General features: G+C 34.4%; 3 protein-coding genes across 3 annotated transcripts; all 3 read left to right on the plus strand.

The window, feature by feature from the left end:
* LOC127748357 (uncharacterized) lies at positions 1-827 on the plus strand. The gene is made up of 2 exons (XM_052262682.1): positions 1-309; positions 357-827. The coding sequence occupies exons 1-2, from the start codon at positions 1-3 to the stop codon at positions 825-827; spliced, it is 780 nt and encodes a 259-aa protein (XP_052118642.1).
* Positions 828-5,683: 4,856 nt separating this feature from the next.
* On the plus strand, positions 5,684-7,618 carry LOC107491759 (TOM1-like protein 2). Its single transcript, XM_016112680.3, has 3 exons — positions 5,684-6,286; positions 6,481-6,759; positions 6,998-7,618. The coding sequence occupies exons 1-3, from the start codon at positions 5,789-5,791 to the stop codon at positions 7,436-7,438; spliced, it is 1,218 nt and encodes a 405-aa protein (XP_015968166.1). The 5' UTR covers positions 5,684-5,788; the 3' UTR covers positions 7,439-7,618.
* Positions 7,619-9,409: 1,791 nt separating this feature from the next.
* Positions 9,410-13,624, plus strand: LOC107491757 (arachin Ahy-3). The gene is made up of 4 exons (XM_016112679.3): positions 9,410-9,722; positions 10,422-10,675; positions 11,450-11,881; positions 12,918-13,624. Exons 1-4 carry the CDS (start codon positions 9,434-9,436, stop codon positions 13,308-13,310), a joined length of 1,368 nt encoding a protein of 455 aa, XP_015968165.1. The 5' UTR covers positions 9,410-9,433; the 3' UTR covers positions 13,311-13,624.

The following is a 13,624-nucleotide window of genomic DNA, read 5'->3' on the forward strand; positions in this document are numbered from 1 at the left end:
ATGGCTAGTGAGGAGAGTTTCGTAGTGTTGGTTCACCACAGAGGATCCATTAAGAGGAAAACTCGTTCCGGTGTGAAGTTCACTGATAAGGATCCTCTCTGTGTTATCGTAAGGCCTACGACGAGGTATGAGGACCTTGTTAGCTTTGTACTGCTGAAACTTGGTCTAGAAGGTGTGAAACGGGTTAAGAAATTTTTTTATCGAATTCCAATCACGGTGCTCCAGAAAACCATAAAGTACGATTGTTTCACAATCGGGAGTGATGATGACTTGCAGGTCATGTTTCATTGTCGCCGGCAGTTTCCAGAGGTGAGGACACCAGAACTGTTGGCAAAGTTGGTTGACGCCGTGTCCAGCTCGGGGGTTCGAACCGGAATACCACCACTTTAGCCACGGTAGCCGGTTCTAGTTCAAGACCAGCCGTGGCATCTTCCTCTGTCCCTGCGTACGAGCCGCCCCTCCAACCTGTCGCCTCCCCTTCATTCACTGTTGATCTCAACGGGAGTGTAGGCGACGAGGTCGGAGAAGGGGAATATCCGTGGACCTCTTTACAGTGTCTTGTACCGGCTGGGGTTGGAGATGGATTCTTGGATGATCCAGAGGAGGATGATGTCGAGCCGGATATGATTGCTGATGACAGTGGCGATGATGTTGGAGCAAGTGAGCCTGCTGGGGCGGGCGGTGGTTCTAGCTCTGGCACGCAGCAGTACCCTCCACATTTTTCCTCTTTGGACTTGGCTGCCATGAGGCAGGAGGGGGTACCTGGGCAGCCGACTGGATTTGGCGCTAGAGATGCTGAAGGGTCTGCAAGTCTGACAGAGTTTTAGGTTGGTCAGCAATTTCCGGATAAAGAAGAGGCCCTCTTAAGTGTCAAGACTTACAGCATCCGTCGAAGGGTATAGTACAAGGTCATGGAGTCTGACTATCGCCGGTATGTGGGCAAGTGTTCTGAGTTCGGCAATGGGTGCACATGGTTGATTCGGCTTAGTCTCCGACAGCGAAAGGGAGTTTGGGAGGTCAAACATTACAACGGACCGCATACTTGTCTCGCCACCTCGATTTCCAGCGACCACAGGAAATTGGATTACCATGTGATATCGGCATTCATTATGCCAATGGTTAGGGCTGACGCATCCGTCAGCATCAAGGTGCTCCTAAATGCCACCGCAACACACTTCGGGTTTAGGTCGACTTACAGGAGGGTCTGGTTGGCGAAGCAGAAGGCTGTTGTCCTCATCTATGGTGATTGGGACGAGTCGTACAATGAGCTCCCAAGGTGGGTGTTAGGAGTCCAGTTGACGATGGCTGGTACTGTTGCAGTCCTAAAGACGAGCCCTGTTCGTGTCAGTGGATAGTTAGACGAGTCTCGAGCTTATTTTCACAGACTATTCTGGACGTTTCCACCGTGTATCGAGGCATTCCGTCATTGCAAGCCCCTAATTAGTATTGACGGCACCCATCTGTATGGCAAGTATGGGGGAACGTTGCAACTCCGACTGGTTCTTTCTCATTAGGTAGCTACAGAGTTTCGCTTGCATCTCAGACATGTGACTGTGGATACTTCCAGACTCTTCATTTCCCGTGTTCCCACGCACTGGCATGCTGTGCCTACTCACAGCTTACATGGGAGCCTTACGTCCACCACGTGTATCGTCTTAGTTCGGTCTTCAGTGTGTATCGGATGGGTTTCACACCTCCCATTCCGGAGGGTTTCTGGCCACCATATGACAGGTCGACTGTCATCCCTGACCCCAATAAGAGGTGTGCGAGAGAGGGTCGGCTGAGGTCCACTAGGATACGGACCAATATGGACGAGGCAGATCCGAACCGGCCAAAGAGGTGTGGGCTTTGTCGGCAGCCAGGCCACACACGTCGGAGTTGCCCACAGCTCGGAGGAGCAGAGCACACACGGGGGCATGATTAGGTGTTTTGGTGGATTTGGTACTTTTGTTGTTTCAATTTCGCGTTTAGATTCCACTATTATCGGTTTTCTTACTTGTAGTTGCTGATTGATAGAATTTGTTAACGTCAGTGTGATGTACTTTGAATGGGAATTTAGTTAATGAATATGTTATTTCTCCGCAGTTTTAAACGAAATGTATGTCTAATGCACACCGGAATAAATAACTCTGCGAGTTTTATTAAACCATGATACAGAAACTATGTTCGTAACTTAAATTGCTGTGCGGAACGAATTCTTAGTAATTCGAACCATCTTAGTTCAAATTACTTGCTGACTAATTCTTCACACTAATTCGAACCTAATTGGTTCGAATTATTTGGCAAATCTTTACAAGGTGTAATTCGAACCTAATTGGTTTGAATTACATGGAGATTAAGTTCGAACCAAATTGGTTCGAATTATATAGAAATCTCCTTTGGTTGATTGATGAACCAATTTTTTATTTGGCTGATTCATGTAATATTGACCTAGCTATGGTTTACTTATGTGTTTTAACTTGGTTTAACTTGGTTTTAAAATTATTCTTATTTTAGGGACCAAAATTATATAAAGATGACGACGAAAGTGGAGACAGATGTAATCGTGGACAACTTTTCTTCTTCTTCTCTTTTTCTTTCTTCTTCTTTTCTTCTCCTTTCGAAGAAACATAAACATTCTCTTTTTTTATAATTTTTTTATGAGTAATTTGGTAAAAAAATTTAATATTTAAATAAAAAACGATTTTATATAAAAAAGAAATTGAAAACAAAAGAATTTTTTGACTAATACTTTAAAGACCAAAATTGTATTTAACACAATAATTAATTAAATTAGGACTACTCAAGGTTAATTTATTTCCGATTGAAAAAAAAAAGAGCGCATGGTTAATTGCTATACATTATTCTATTCTGAACTCTGAACAAAGAAGCACTTTAATTTTTTTTTAATCTAAATTCTTACATATTTAATGGGTTAGTGTCGAGTTGGTCTTTAAAATTTTAATTTTGGTCAAAATTAGTTTTGAATTTTTTTTATTAAATTAAATTGACTGTTAAATTTATCAACATCTATTAAATTCATTTCTACCCAGAATAATCAAGAAACTGACATTGTAAACTCAAGATTAATTTAATTGGATTTATCTATTATGTGTTAAGAGTATAAATTAAAATTATAAATTGAAAAAATTTTATTAAAAATATAAAAATTTAAATTTTTAATGCATTTGTTTTATATCTATTAAATAAAAAAATTTTAAATTTTTTTAATAATAATAAATTTATCATGTATCCTAAAAATATATTTTAATCGAATCTAATTAGATTTAATAAATATTTGAGAACTAATTTTTTTAATTAAATAATGTAATAATTTATTAATTAATAATAAATTTTTAAATAAAATTTATATTTACGATAAATTAATTATTGATTTGTCGAGTCGAAAAATACTGTAGATAAACAAAAATAAAACTTAGAGGACTAATATAAGGGATTTAGTACAAAATCTCAAATCAACCGGTGTAGCTAAAAAAATGAGTAAGAAGATCTTGTTCATAATGCGCTTTAGATTAGTATATTAGATAAATTAGATGAGACTGGATTGCGTATTAATTGCTCGTCTAATTTGCCGTATACGTCATGGTTTTGAATTGTTGTACAGTACTATATATCACTATATAAAAGCATTTAGTAAATCTTCACCTCCTTTCCATGTGACTAATAAATTTCATTTTGGATAAAACAGCATACATTTGAAGACTACAGAAAATCTGAATCAACAACCCAACTTCACAACTTTATTTGATTGCTAAAATTTCGAACTGGGTCCACCCCCTTGGTCCTCTCTTTTTTTCTCCCCTTTAGAGGCACTTGCTGAATCTCAAAGTGGCGTTGACGACAATGTTTACCTAGGAAAGCAAGTCAATCTTTTATTTATTTATTTATTATTATTATTATTATTATTTTTTTTTTTTTGGTTAAGATTTATTTATTATTTTTGGTCTCACATTTGATGTTTCTTTTGGGGGGTCCAAAAGAAAATAAAAGCGAAAGGGGCCAGGGGATGACGAAATTCCCTACTATTTTTGGCAAAGAGGAAATTCCATATTAGAACTATGGATCCATTGGCCAGAAAAAAAAATTAATGGCCCAAATTAATTAGTTTGGGTTATCATCAATTCATCATTTTTAAAAGTTAACATGGGCTCTGACTCTGGCTAAGGTGTATGCGAATTGGATATAGCCGAAAATTTGATCCGATCTGTATAACTTTTATTGAATCGGATCGAATATGATATCTGCGATTTTTAATGTCGGATTTGATCCGTATATTTGTCGATGGGTTGGATATCAGGTATGTCCGCATAGTTAAACTTTTTCTTTTTAATCATATTTTTAAATAAAAAATCTATTATCTATTGTATAATTCTAATTTTATAACTAAAATATACCACATGTCACTTTTTTATTACAATTGAAATTAAATATTTTCCTCTAAAATTAAGAAGAATTTTTCTCTCCTACATACTAATTTTACAACCAAAATGTGTCATATGTTACTCCCTCGTTGCAATTGAAATCAAATCTTTTCCTCCAAAATTAAAGAGTTCTTCCCTCATTCTTCTTTCTTTCTCCATCTCTCTCACTCCTTCAACCACTCTATCTATTTTGTATATCATTATCAATATCAATGACTAATTACTAATTTAACAATAAAAATGTGCAACATGATATTTTTAATTGCATTAAAATTAAAATTGAAATTGAAATATACCTATATTATATATCATATATTACTATCTAATTTAATAATCAAATGTGTCACATGACACTCTCTTATTAAAATTGAGAGAAAATATTTTTCTCCAATATTAATAAACTCTCTTCCTAAATTCTCTCATCTACCTCTCTCCATTTTTCTATTTCTCTCTATCATGTTCACTCTTTATATAATTTATATTTTATATTAGTAATTTGACAAATCAAAATATGTCATCCGATATTTTTTATTACAATTAAAATAATTTTTTTTTTAAATTAACAAACTCTCGCTCTCATTTTTCATCTTTATCTTTCTCTCTCTTTTCTCTCTTTCTCTATTTTTTCTACCTTTTTATTCTACAAAAAATAAAATTAACAAAATAATATAATTCAAATAAAAAATTAGACTTTTTTGTATAAAAATAATAACAAAAAATTTTGTTATTTGATTTTTTATCTACAGAGACCTTGGTTTTCTTAGCCAGAAATTTTTGTAAATTTATAACTTTTTTTTGTAAAAATAGTTTGATTTTATAAATCTTTTGTGCCATGTATAATCTATACTGTCAGAACAAAATGGACTGTAATTTTAAAAAATTTATATTTTCATAATGTTATTACGAGTAAAAATACTAGTTCAATAAAAATGTTTCTTTCACATTTTTAAACCTATTTATTCCTAAAATATTTTAAATCAAACTTTACTTAAATAACAAAAATAAAATAATACAATATATGAATAATAACTACTAACTAAAATATACAAATTAACAAACAAGTAAATATAATACCAAACATTCCAACAAACACTTTCAATAATAAGTGAAGACAAGAAATGATAGTTTATTTTTAAGATCGAATTTAAATTTGACTCAAATTAAAATTTGGTCCTTGTAACAAAGGCTGCTGAATCAGCAGGATTGGCCAATGACGCTGACGCTATGCTAAGCATGCTGCCAAAGAAAACGTTGGATTGGACACGTACGCCTAAATCATGCTGCCCAAAGCAAAGCGAAGTTGGAGAGCATTTTGATTTTTTGAGTTCCCAGGCAGAACTAAGAACTAAGAAGTAGTAGCATTCTCCATGGACAAGTTGAATCTTTCTCAACTGGGCGAGAAGCTCATGACGAGTGGGGCCCAAATGGGGCGAATCATGAGCGTCAAGATGAAGGAGGTGAAGGAGATGCTCCAGGCACCCACACCCGAATCCAAGATGGTCGAAGACGCCACCTCCGAAACCCTATCGGACCCTAATTGGGGCACTAACCTCAGGATCTGTGCCATGATCAATTCCGACCAACTCAACGGCTCTGAGGTTGTTAGGGCCATCAAGAGGAGACTCTCTCACAAGAACCCACTCGTTCACTCACTCACCCTTGACCTTCTCGAAGCTTCCGCCATGAACTGCGACAAAGTCTTCTCCGAGATCGCATCCGAGAAGCTTCTCGATGAAATGATCTCCAAGCTCCTTGATAACCCTCACGCTGATCCCAATGTTCGTCGGAGGGCGTTTCACCTCATTAGGGCTTGGGGCCAGTCTCAGGATCTCGCTTATCTCCCTGTCTTTCGTCAAACTTACATGGTTAGTCCATCTTTTTCAGATTCAGCTATCTCTGTTCTTGATTTGTTAGGGATTTATATTGTTTTGCATCGTTATATGTGATTGAATGTCAGAATTGAATTTGCCATGGGAAGATGAAGTGCTTAATTTTGGAGCGCTTTACATTCTTTTTTTAGGGTTTAACTGAGTTCTGATTTTTCTGTGGTTGATGGCAGAGTTTGCAAGAAAGGGCTGAATCAGTTGATGTAGGAGGAGGAAGTTCGCCCGGTGTTCCTCACAATTTAGGGTCTTATCTTCAACAACAGGGATTAGACCCTCCTTCAAGCTACCCTGTTCCCGAAGCTGGACTAGTTTCTATGGATGACTTGGCTTTTTCTTCCGGTCTCCAACACATGTCAGCTGAAGAGAAGAAAGAGCTTCTTGTAGTTGCACGAAACAGTCTTGAATTGCTATCTAGCATAATAAATTCTGAGGCAGAGCCCAAAACCTTGAAGGTCTAATTCCTATCTAGTATAATAAATTGGTGTTTTGTTCACTACATCATGGTGATTTTGTATGTTCTATATGTTTGTGAAGATCGAAATTCCGATTCAATTACTTGCTTTTAAATGCAAGGGCATGGATCAAATGGAGATAGGTTGTAGATATAAAATGATGTGTTCCCCCCCATGTAATCCAGTTTGTGGGATAACATTTTGTTGATAGAATTTACAATTTATCGTTCCTTCGCAGGAAGATTTAACTCTCAGTTTGCTGGACAAGTGCAAGCACTCACTTTCTATCATGAAGGAAATTGCGGAAAGCACCACAGATGATGAAGAGACACTTTTTGAGGCTTTGTATCTTAATGATGAGCTGCAGCAGATAGTTTCCAAGTACGAGGAGTTGGAGGCTGCTCAACGGTCTGTGGCACAAGAGACTCCAAATGCTGACACTGCAAAGCATGATGCGGAAGCTGTTCAAAATCCTATTGAACTTCCTAAAAGATTTGAAGAGGATGAGTCCGAAGAGTTCGAAGCTGCTCAGGAACTTGAAAGAAAGCTTCCCAAAAAGTCCAACGGTGTTGAAGCCAATGCAACCAATGGGGATGGTCATCATGTTGAAACCACAATACTAGATGAGGCAGATGAGAAGGGCAACGCCGAATCTAGCCTCAAGAGCAATAGAGAGTGAGTAAAGTAAAAGGTGGCATGTTTCTTCTAACATCATGTTTTATCTATGTTCATAAGTCATAACCTATGTAATCACCAAGGCTATTAACTTGGTGGTTTCTTGACTTCCTATATGTATCTAGTAGGAATTTCACCAAGAGATTATGATATTTATTCCTTGTAAGATCATGCTAGTTTCTCATGATGTTGATATCCTTCGTCTCTTTCTCTTAGATGTTAAGTTACATATGCCCTCATGTTGCAAGCAGGCAAATGAAATTTAATAATAGTAGTAATACATGAACTATTTATACATTTTTCTTATAAAGAGAAGAATGAGATATAGGTCATCGGAAAAGAAGAGAATAGCCTGGGAGAGGAAGGAGAGGAAAGGGATAAGTTAAAAAACCCACTGTCCACTAATTTTTCTGCTCTTGTCATATTTGTCATACATGACTCTGATTTGAACATTCAAGTTTAAGAGGCCTTAAATGGTTCTACCACATAAAAACTTCCAAGTTCTATGAAAGATTTAACCGGAAATCTTAATGAAAAAACGCAAATGAACAGTATCAGGGAATCCATGAATTGCGCAGAAGGCCAGAAGCTACGGATTGGTTTAACCATTTTCATTTACAATTAAAAGTTTAAAACTGAAAATACATAGAACCATGTAGTCGTGATGTATAATAGAAAACGTTTTCAATGAAAGTTAGAGTGTGATTGATTTGTCCATTTTTATTTTTATTTTTCACTTTTGGAAAAATGAAAAAGAAGTTTAAAAGTATGTTTTATTGTCTATTATTGAAAATATTTTCTCTCAAAATGTTTTAAAGAAGACTAATGAAAATGAAAACAATGTTTTTACGTTTTCAACATTTTCAGATTTTTCAGGTTAAATTATTTGGAAATATTTTCAATTGAAAACAAAATACTTTATTGCTTTGTCCCAAAAGGTAATGGGTTTTTTTATATTTAAATTAAATAAATTTAATATTTATCAAAATATATGATTTATAGAGTGTTTACTAATTTAAATACGTGTTTACATTTGGGGTACCAAGCACAAAAAATTAATTCGATGACTCAGTACCTGAGATATACAACAGTATTTGAAAATAAATAAATCGATTTGTATTGGATATATACAAATTGCACACTTGTTCAAGAAATAGTAAGTATTAGTCAAATTTATTATTTTTGGTCATTATTTTTTATAGTTTAATAATTCATCAACATATTTTTTTGAGGTAAAGAAGTTTAACATAATAAAATGAAATAAAAAGTATAAAACAACCAATTCAAAAGAACAAGCATAAAAAAAACTTAAAAAGCCAAAATTAAAGCAATTGAATTTATAATCATCTTTAAAATTGTCATCAACAACCATTGTACTTAACTCCAAACCATTCTTTGTATCTTATAAATAACTTATTAATAACAACTGCAATACCTAATTCTTGACCTCCGAATATTCGATTATTTTTTTTCATTCATGTATTTCAGATGATAGCAAAAAAATCAATCAACTACCTCTTACGCTCTTCTTTCTTTATATTCACTTCTATTCCGCTTTCAAAATATTGTTTGATCCATAATCTATTATAGGTATAAAACCACACCTGGTAAGTAAACTCCCAGTTAATAAACAATAATTAAATTTTATTCGCCCTGTGGCATTTCTCGGTTGTGATATAGAAGCAAAACGAAAGGAAGAAGGTAGCTAGGAAGAAAAACAGTGGAATAGCATTGTGTGGTCCCTGGCTGTTTCCTCCATTATATTGCAATTAAAGATCAATGATTACTGCCTGCATGCAGAGACCACAACCTTGCCTCCATGCCCCAATAATCGTGCTTCATGAGGTGTAACACAGGAAGGCTACCATAGCCATGCATGCTGAAGAGTGTCCCAAATGCTCTCCGACGTGTCCCTTCCTTCACCCTCCTCCTGCCGCTATAAATCACCTCGCTTCTCATTCTCCTCTTCACAACCACAACAATAACAATCATAGCAGCCATGGCTAAGCTTCTTGCGCTTTCTGTTTGCTTTTGCTTTCTAGTTCTGGGAGCTAGCAGCGTCACCTTCAGGCAGCAGGGGGAGGAGAATGAGTGCCAGTTCCAGCGCCTCAATGCCCAGAGACCCGACAACCGCATTGAGTCTGAAGGCGGTTACATTGAGACTTGGAACCCCAACAACCAGGAGTTCCAGTGCGCCGGCGTCGCCCTCTCTCGTTTCGTCCTCCGCCGCAACGCCCTTCGAAGGCCTTTCTACTCCAATGCTCCCCAGGAGATCTTCATCTACCAAGGTCCTTACTCTGTCATTTAAATTTAAACTATTTTCTTAAAAGTAATAACAAAAAAAAGTTATAGATTCACTTTAAAATTACAGGTAAACAATGACTATCTTGAATAACATGAACAATCACTAACTAAATAAAAATATACTACACTCTAATTTAATGCTACTAATTTAAATTTACTCTTTTAATCATATTAATTCACATTGTTCACACATTGTTAAAAAAATATTATTGATTATCTATACTTTTCCAATAACTTTTTAGTCTAATCTATATTAAAGTCTAGAGTTTAAACTTCATATCTTAGATTATAAAAGGTTTAGAGAATCAAGCAAGGCCTAGTCAATTAGAGTTTTTTAAATTTTAAAATTAAAAATAAAAAAATTGATTAAGTTGGCTTATATTCTAGTTGGTTTCTATACTTTTTTATGTAGAATTTAAAAAATATACATTTTATTTGTAACAAATAAATGATTTGTTGGATTAGGATAATATATAAAAAAATATTTAGAAGATAATAAAAATCAGCTAAAATAGCTCAATTTTTTTATTCTGCACTTGTTAATTATTGTTAAAGTAAATAAGTAATTTTAGATGTATATATAACAGATGTTACATTATGAATAAAATAATTTGAGGTTATTTTTTTCTAGTATTATTCAATGCATATCTGTAAATTTTGTGTTGGTGTATTATGATAAACAGGGAGTGGTTATTTTGGGTTGATATTCCCTGGTTGTCCTGGCACATTTGAAGAGCCAATTCAGGGATCTGAACAATTCCAAAGCCAAAGGCCACTGGACACTCACCAAAAGGTTCACAGCTTCAGAGAGGGTGATCTCATCGCTGTTCCCCACGGCGTTGCTTTCTGGATCTACAACGACCAAGACACTGATGTTGTTGCCATTTCTGTTTTACACACCAACAGCCTCCACAACCAACTTGACCAGTTCCCCAGGGTATGTATTCAGATAAACAAATGGTATCACATTTTTTTAGTGCTTGTTTGGGCGTCATTATTTTGATGAAAAAAAAATTATTTTTTAGCGTATTTGATAAATTTCTAATAGTAAAAGTAAAAGTACTAGAAAAATTAGAAAAATATCTTTTTTGAGAAGTTATAATTTACATCTTTTTTTAAAAAAATATTTTTTCTTAAAAAAAAGATATTTTTCATGTAATAAATAAACAAAAAAGTATTTTTATATTGTTATATCCAAACATAATTGATAAATAAAAAAATCTTTTTGCATGAGATACCAAATATAAAATTACTTTTACTTTTTTCATAAAATCTTTTAAAAAAAGATAACTAAAAACAATCTTTTCTTATAAACTCACAAAACAAGCCCTTAATATGTTTTACATCAATGGTATTTAAAATGACAAAGATGCATTAACCATTTCACGAAGTATGTGTCCAGATAACTCAAAATCCCGATAATTTTCTCTTGGTCTTCCGGTCAAAAAACAACGTTGATGAAGACGTGTAGGTGCACTATTACGCGGTAGTGATTCTAACTTTCTATGAATTTTCCATTTTTGACTTAAGGACGGAACTTTGCTTATTTCTTTTAAACTTATGACCACAAGTATACAGCGTTCAAGTTTGCTTTAATCACGTTCTGCAAATGTTGTGAATCCTGTTATCACTCTTTTTCTGTGATAAATCATACAATGATAATATTTATAAATAGATATACTAATTCACAACAACTAACAATAAATAACAGAGGTTCAATTTAGCTGGAAAGCAAGAGCAAGAATTCCTAAGATACCAGCAAGAACAAGAAAACGAAGGCGGCAACGTCTTTAGCGGCTTCTCAACAGAATTCCTCTTACATGGCTTCCAAGTGAACGAGGACATAGTGAAGAACCTAAGAGGAGAAAACGAAAGCGAGGAGCAAGGAGCCATTGTGACAGTAAAGAGAGGCCTTAGCATCTTAGTTCCAGCAGAGAGGAGGCAGAGCTACCAACAACCTGGAAACTTCAACAACGGCATTGAAGAAACCATTTGCACTGCAAGTGTTAAGATGAACATTGGCAAATCCACATCTGCTGATATCTACAACCCTCAAGCTGGTAGCGTCAGAACTGTAAACGAACTCGACCTCCCAATCCTCAATCGACTCGGACTCAGTGCCGAGTATGGATCCATACATCGGGTACGTACTATGTACTGCTCTCTTTCTTCTAACTTCTGCATTTTACTTTTGTCCTTATAAGACAGAGACAAAAATGTTATTTATACGTTAAAATTAATTATTATATATTTATTTTAATATATATTTTATATTAATAACTAATTTTAATAATTAATTTTTGATATATATCTATTATGATTGAAATATATAAGAAGAGATTTATTTTCATTTTTGAAGATTAGAGTATAGAAAAACTACAAATATTTATTCAATATATAGTTTACAAAAAACAAAGTTAATTTGATCCTCAAAATAATTATGTTAGTTGTATGCTAAAATCAACAATTAAAATAAATTATTATGCTAGAATACATATTTAAATACAAAATAAAAATAAATTAAATTATATATATTTATAAGNAATACATTGGTTACTGATTTTAGTATACAAATAACACTTTTAATATTTATACAAAAATACACAATGATTAATTTTAGTATACAACAAACATTTTTGTTCTTGAAAATATTATATGTTTTAATCACTAACATGTTTAGCTACAAATTAAGAATGTGTTTTAATTAAAATTTAATTAAATAATATTATTTAAATTTTAAAAGTTGACCAAAGACTGAATTTTGTTATGGTACTGCTAGGGAGCTAATGTCCTAAGCGTACAATGTGTACAATGTGTTAAATTTTTTGTCTATGAATAAAATGAACATCACCCGTACTATCTAGAATAATCATCCGGATACTACTAAGGATTGAACTCTTGATCTTTTGGATTTAGAATTTTAATACCATGTCATGAACCCACTTATCCCAAAATCGTAACCTGACAAGACAATGTAACACTAATGGTCATATCTCTAATACTTCCTAAACCTCTATTGTACACATTGTACGCTTAAGTCATTGGCTCTCTATATTTTCTCTTTTGTTATAAAAATAGTATTTTCTTTTTGTTTTAAGACCATTTTGATTATTAACCATACAAATATTAAAAATTGGAAATAATTAATTTAATATTTTATTTATGTGTGGTGAACGCAGGATGCAATGTTTGTTCCTCACTACAACATGAACGCAAACAGCATAATATATGCATTGCACGGAGGAGCTCATGTCCAAGTGGTGGACTGCAATGGCAATAGAGTGTTCGACGAGGAGCTTCAAGAGGGTCAATCGCTGGTGGTGCCACAGAACTTCGCCGTGGCTGCAAAGTCACAGAGCGAGCACTTCTTGTACGTCGCATTCAAGACAAATTCAAGGGCCAGCATATCCAACCTTGCCGGCAAAAACTCCTACATGTGGAACTTGCCGGAAGATGTGGTTGCAAATTCATATGGCCTACAATATGAGCAAGCAAGGCAACTCAAGAACAATAACCCCTTCACGTTCTTGGTTCCACCTCAAGACTCTCAGATGATCAGGAATGTGGCTTAGGGTTGCACTTCATGCATACATCACATGCATGAATGTATGTATGTATGTATGTATGTGTTATATATCCACCCACTTTTTGCCACAACTGAATAAATAACGTAGTTTTGTAGTAATGAATAAGATATGAGAGAATATATATACACAAAGGGGCTTGGATGGCTTTTTTGTTTAGGTGAAAACTCAGGTATAGTCGACTTCACCTGAAGTTGATAGTTGAGAGATGTTAGATGAAAATTTAGTCAAATCAGTCAAATTATCTAATAACTCTCAGTTATCAACTTTATATGAAGTCGAGTGCACCTGAGTTTTCACCT

This window comes from Arachis duranensis, chromosome 6 (genome assembly GCF_000817695.3).
Source record: "Arachis duranensis cultivar V14167 chromosome 6, aradu.V14167.gnm2.J7QH, whole genome shotgun sequence".
Classification (NCBI taxonomy): Eukaryota; Viridiplantae; Streptophyta; class Magnoliopsida; order Fabales; family Fabaceae; genus Arachis; species Arachis duranensis.

Coding starts and splice junctions, on each gene's coding strand:
- LOC107491759 (XM_016112680.3), top strand. CDS start 5,789: ATGGACAAGTTGAATCTTTCTCAACTGGGCGAGAAGCTCATGACGAGT. Junction 6,287..6,480: donor TCTTTCGTCAAACTTACATG/GTTAGTCCATCT, acceptor GGTTGATGGCAG/AGTTTGCAAGAAAGGGCTGA. Junction 6,760..6,997: donor CAGAGCCCAAAACCTTGAAG/GTCTAATTCCTA, acceptor GTTCCTTCGCAG/GAAGATTTAACTCTCAGTTT.
- LOC107491757 (XM_016112679.3), top strand. CDS start 9,434: ATGGCTAAGCTTCTTGCGCTTTCTGTTTGCTTTTGCTTTCTAGTTCTG. Junction 9,723..10,421: donor GGAGATCTTCATCTACCAAG/GTCCTTACTCTG, acceptor TATGATAAACAG/GGAGTGGTTATTTTGGGTTG. Junction 11,882..12,917: donor AGTATGGATCCATACATCGG/GTACGTACTATG, acceptor TGGTGAACGCAG/GATGCAATGTTTGTTCCTCA.
- LOC127748357 (XM_052262682.1), top strand. CDS start 1: ATGGCTAGTGAGGAGAGTTTCGTAGTGTTGGTTCACCACAGAGGATCC. Junction 310..356: donor GTCGCCGGCAGTTTCCAGAG/GTGAGGACACCA, acceptor CGCCGTGTCCAG/CTCGGGGGTTCGAACCGGAA.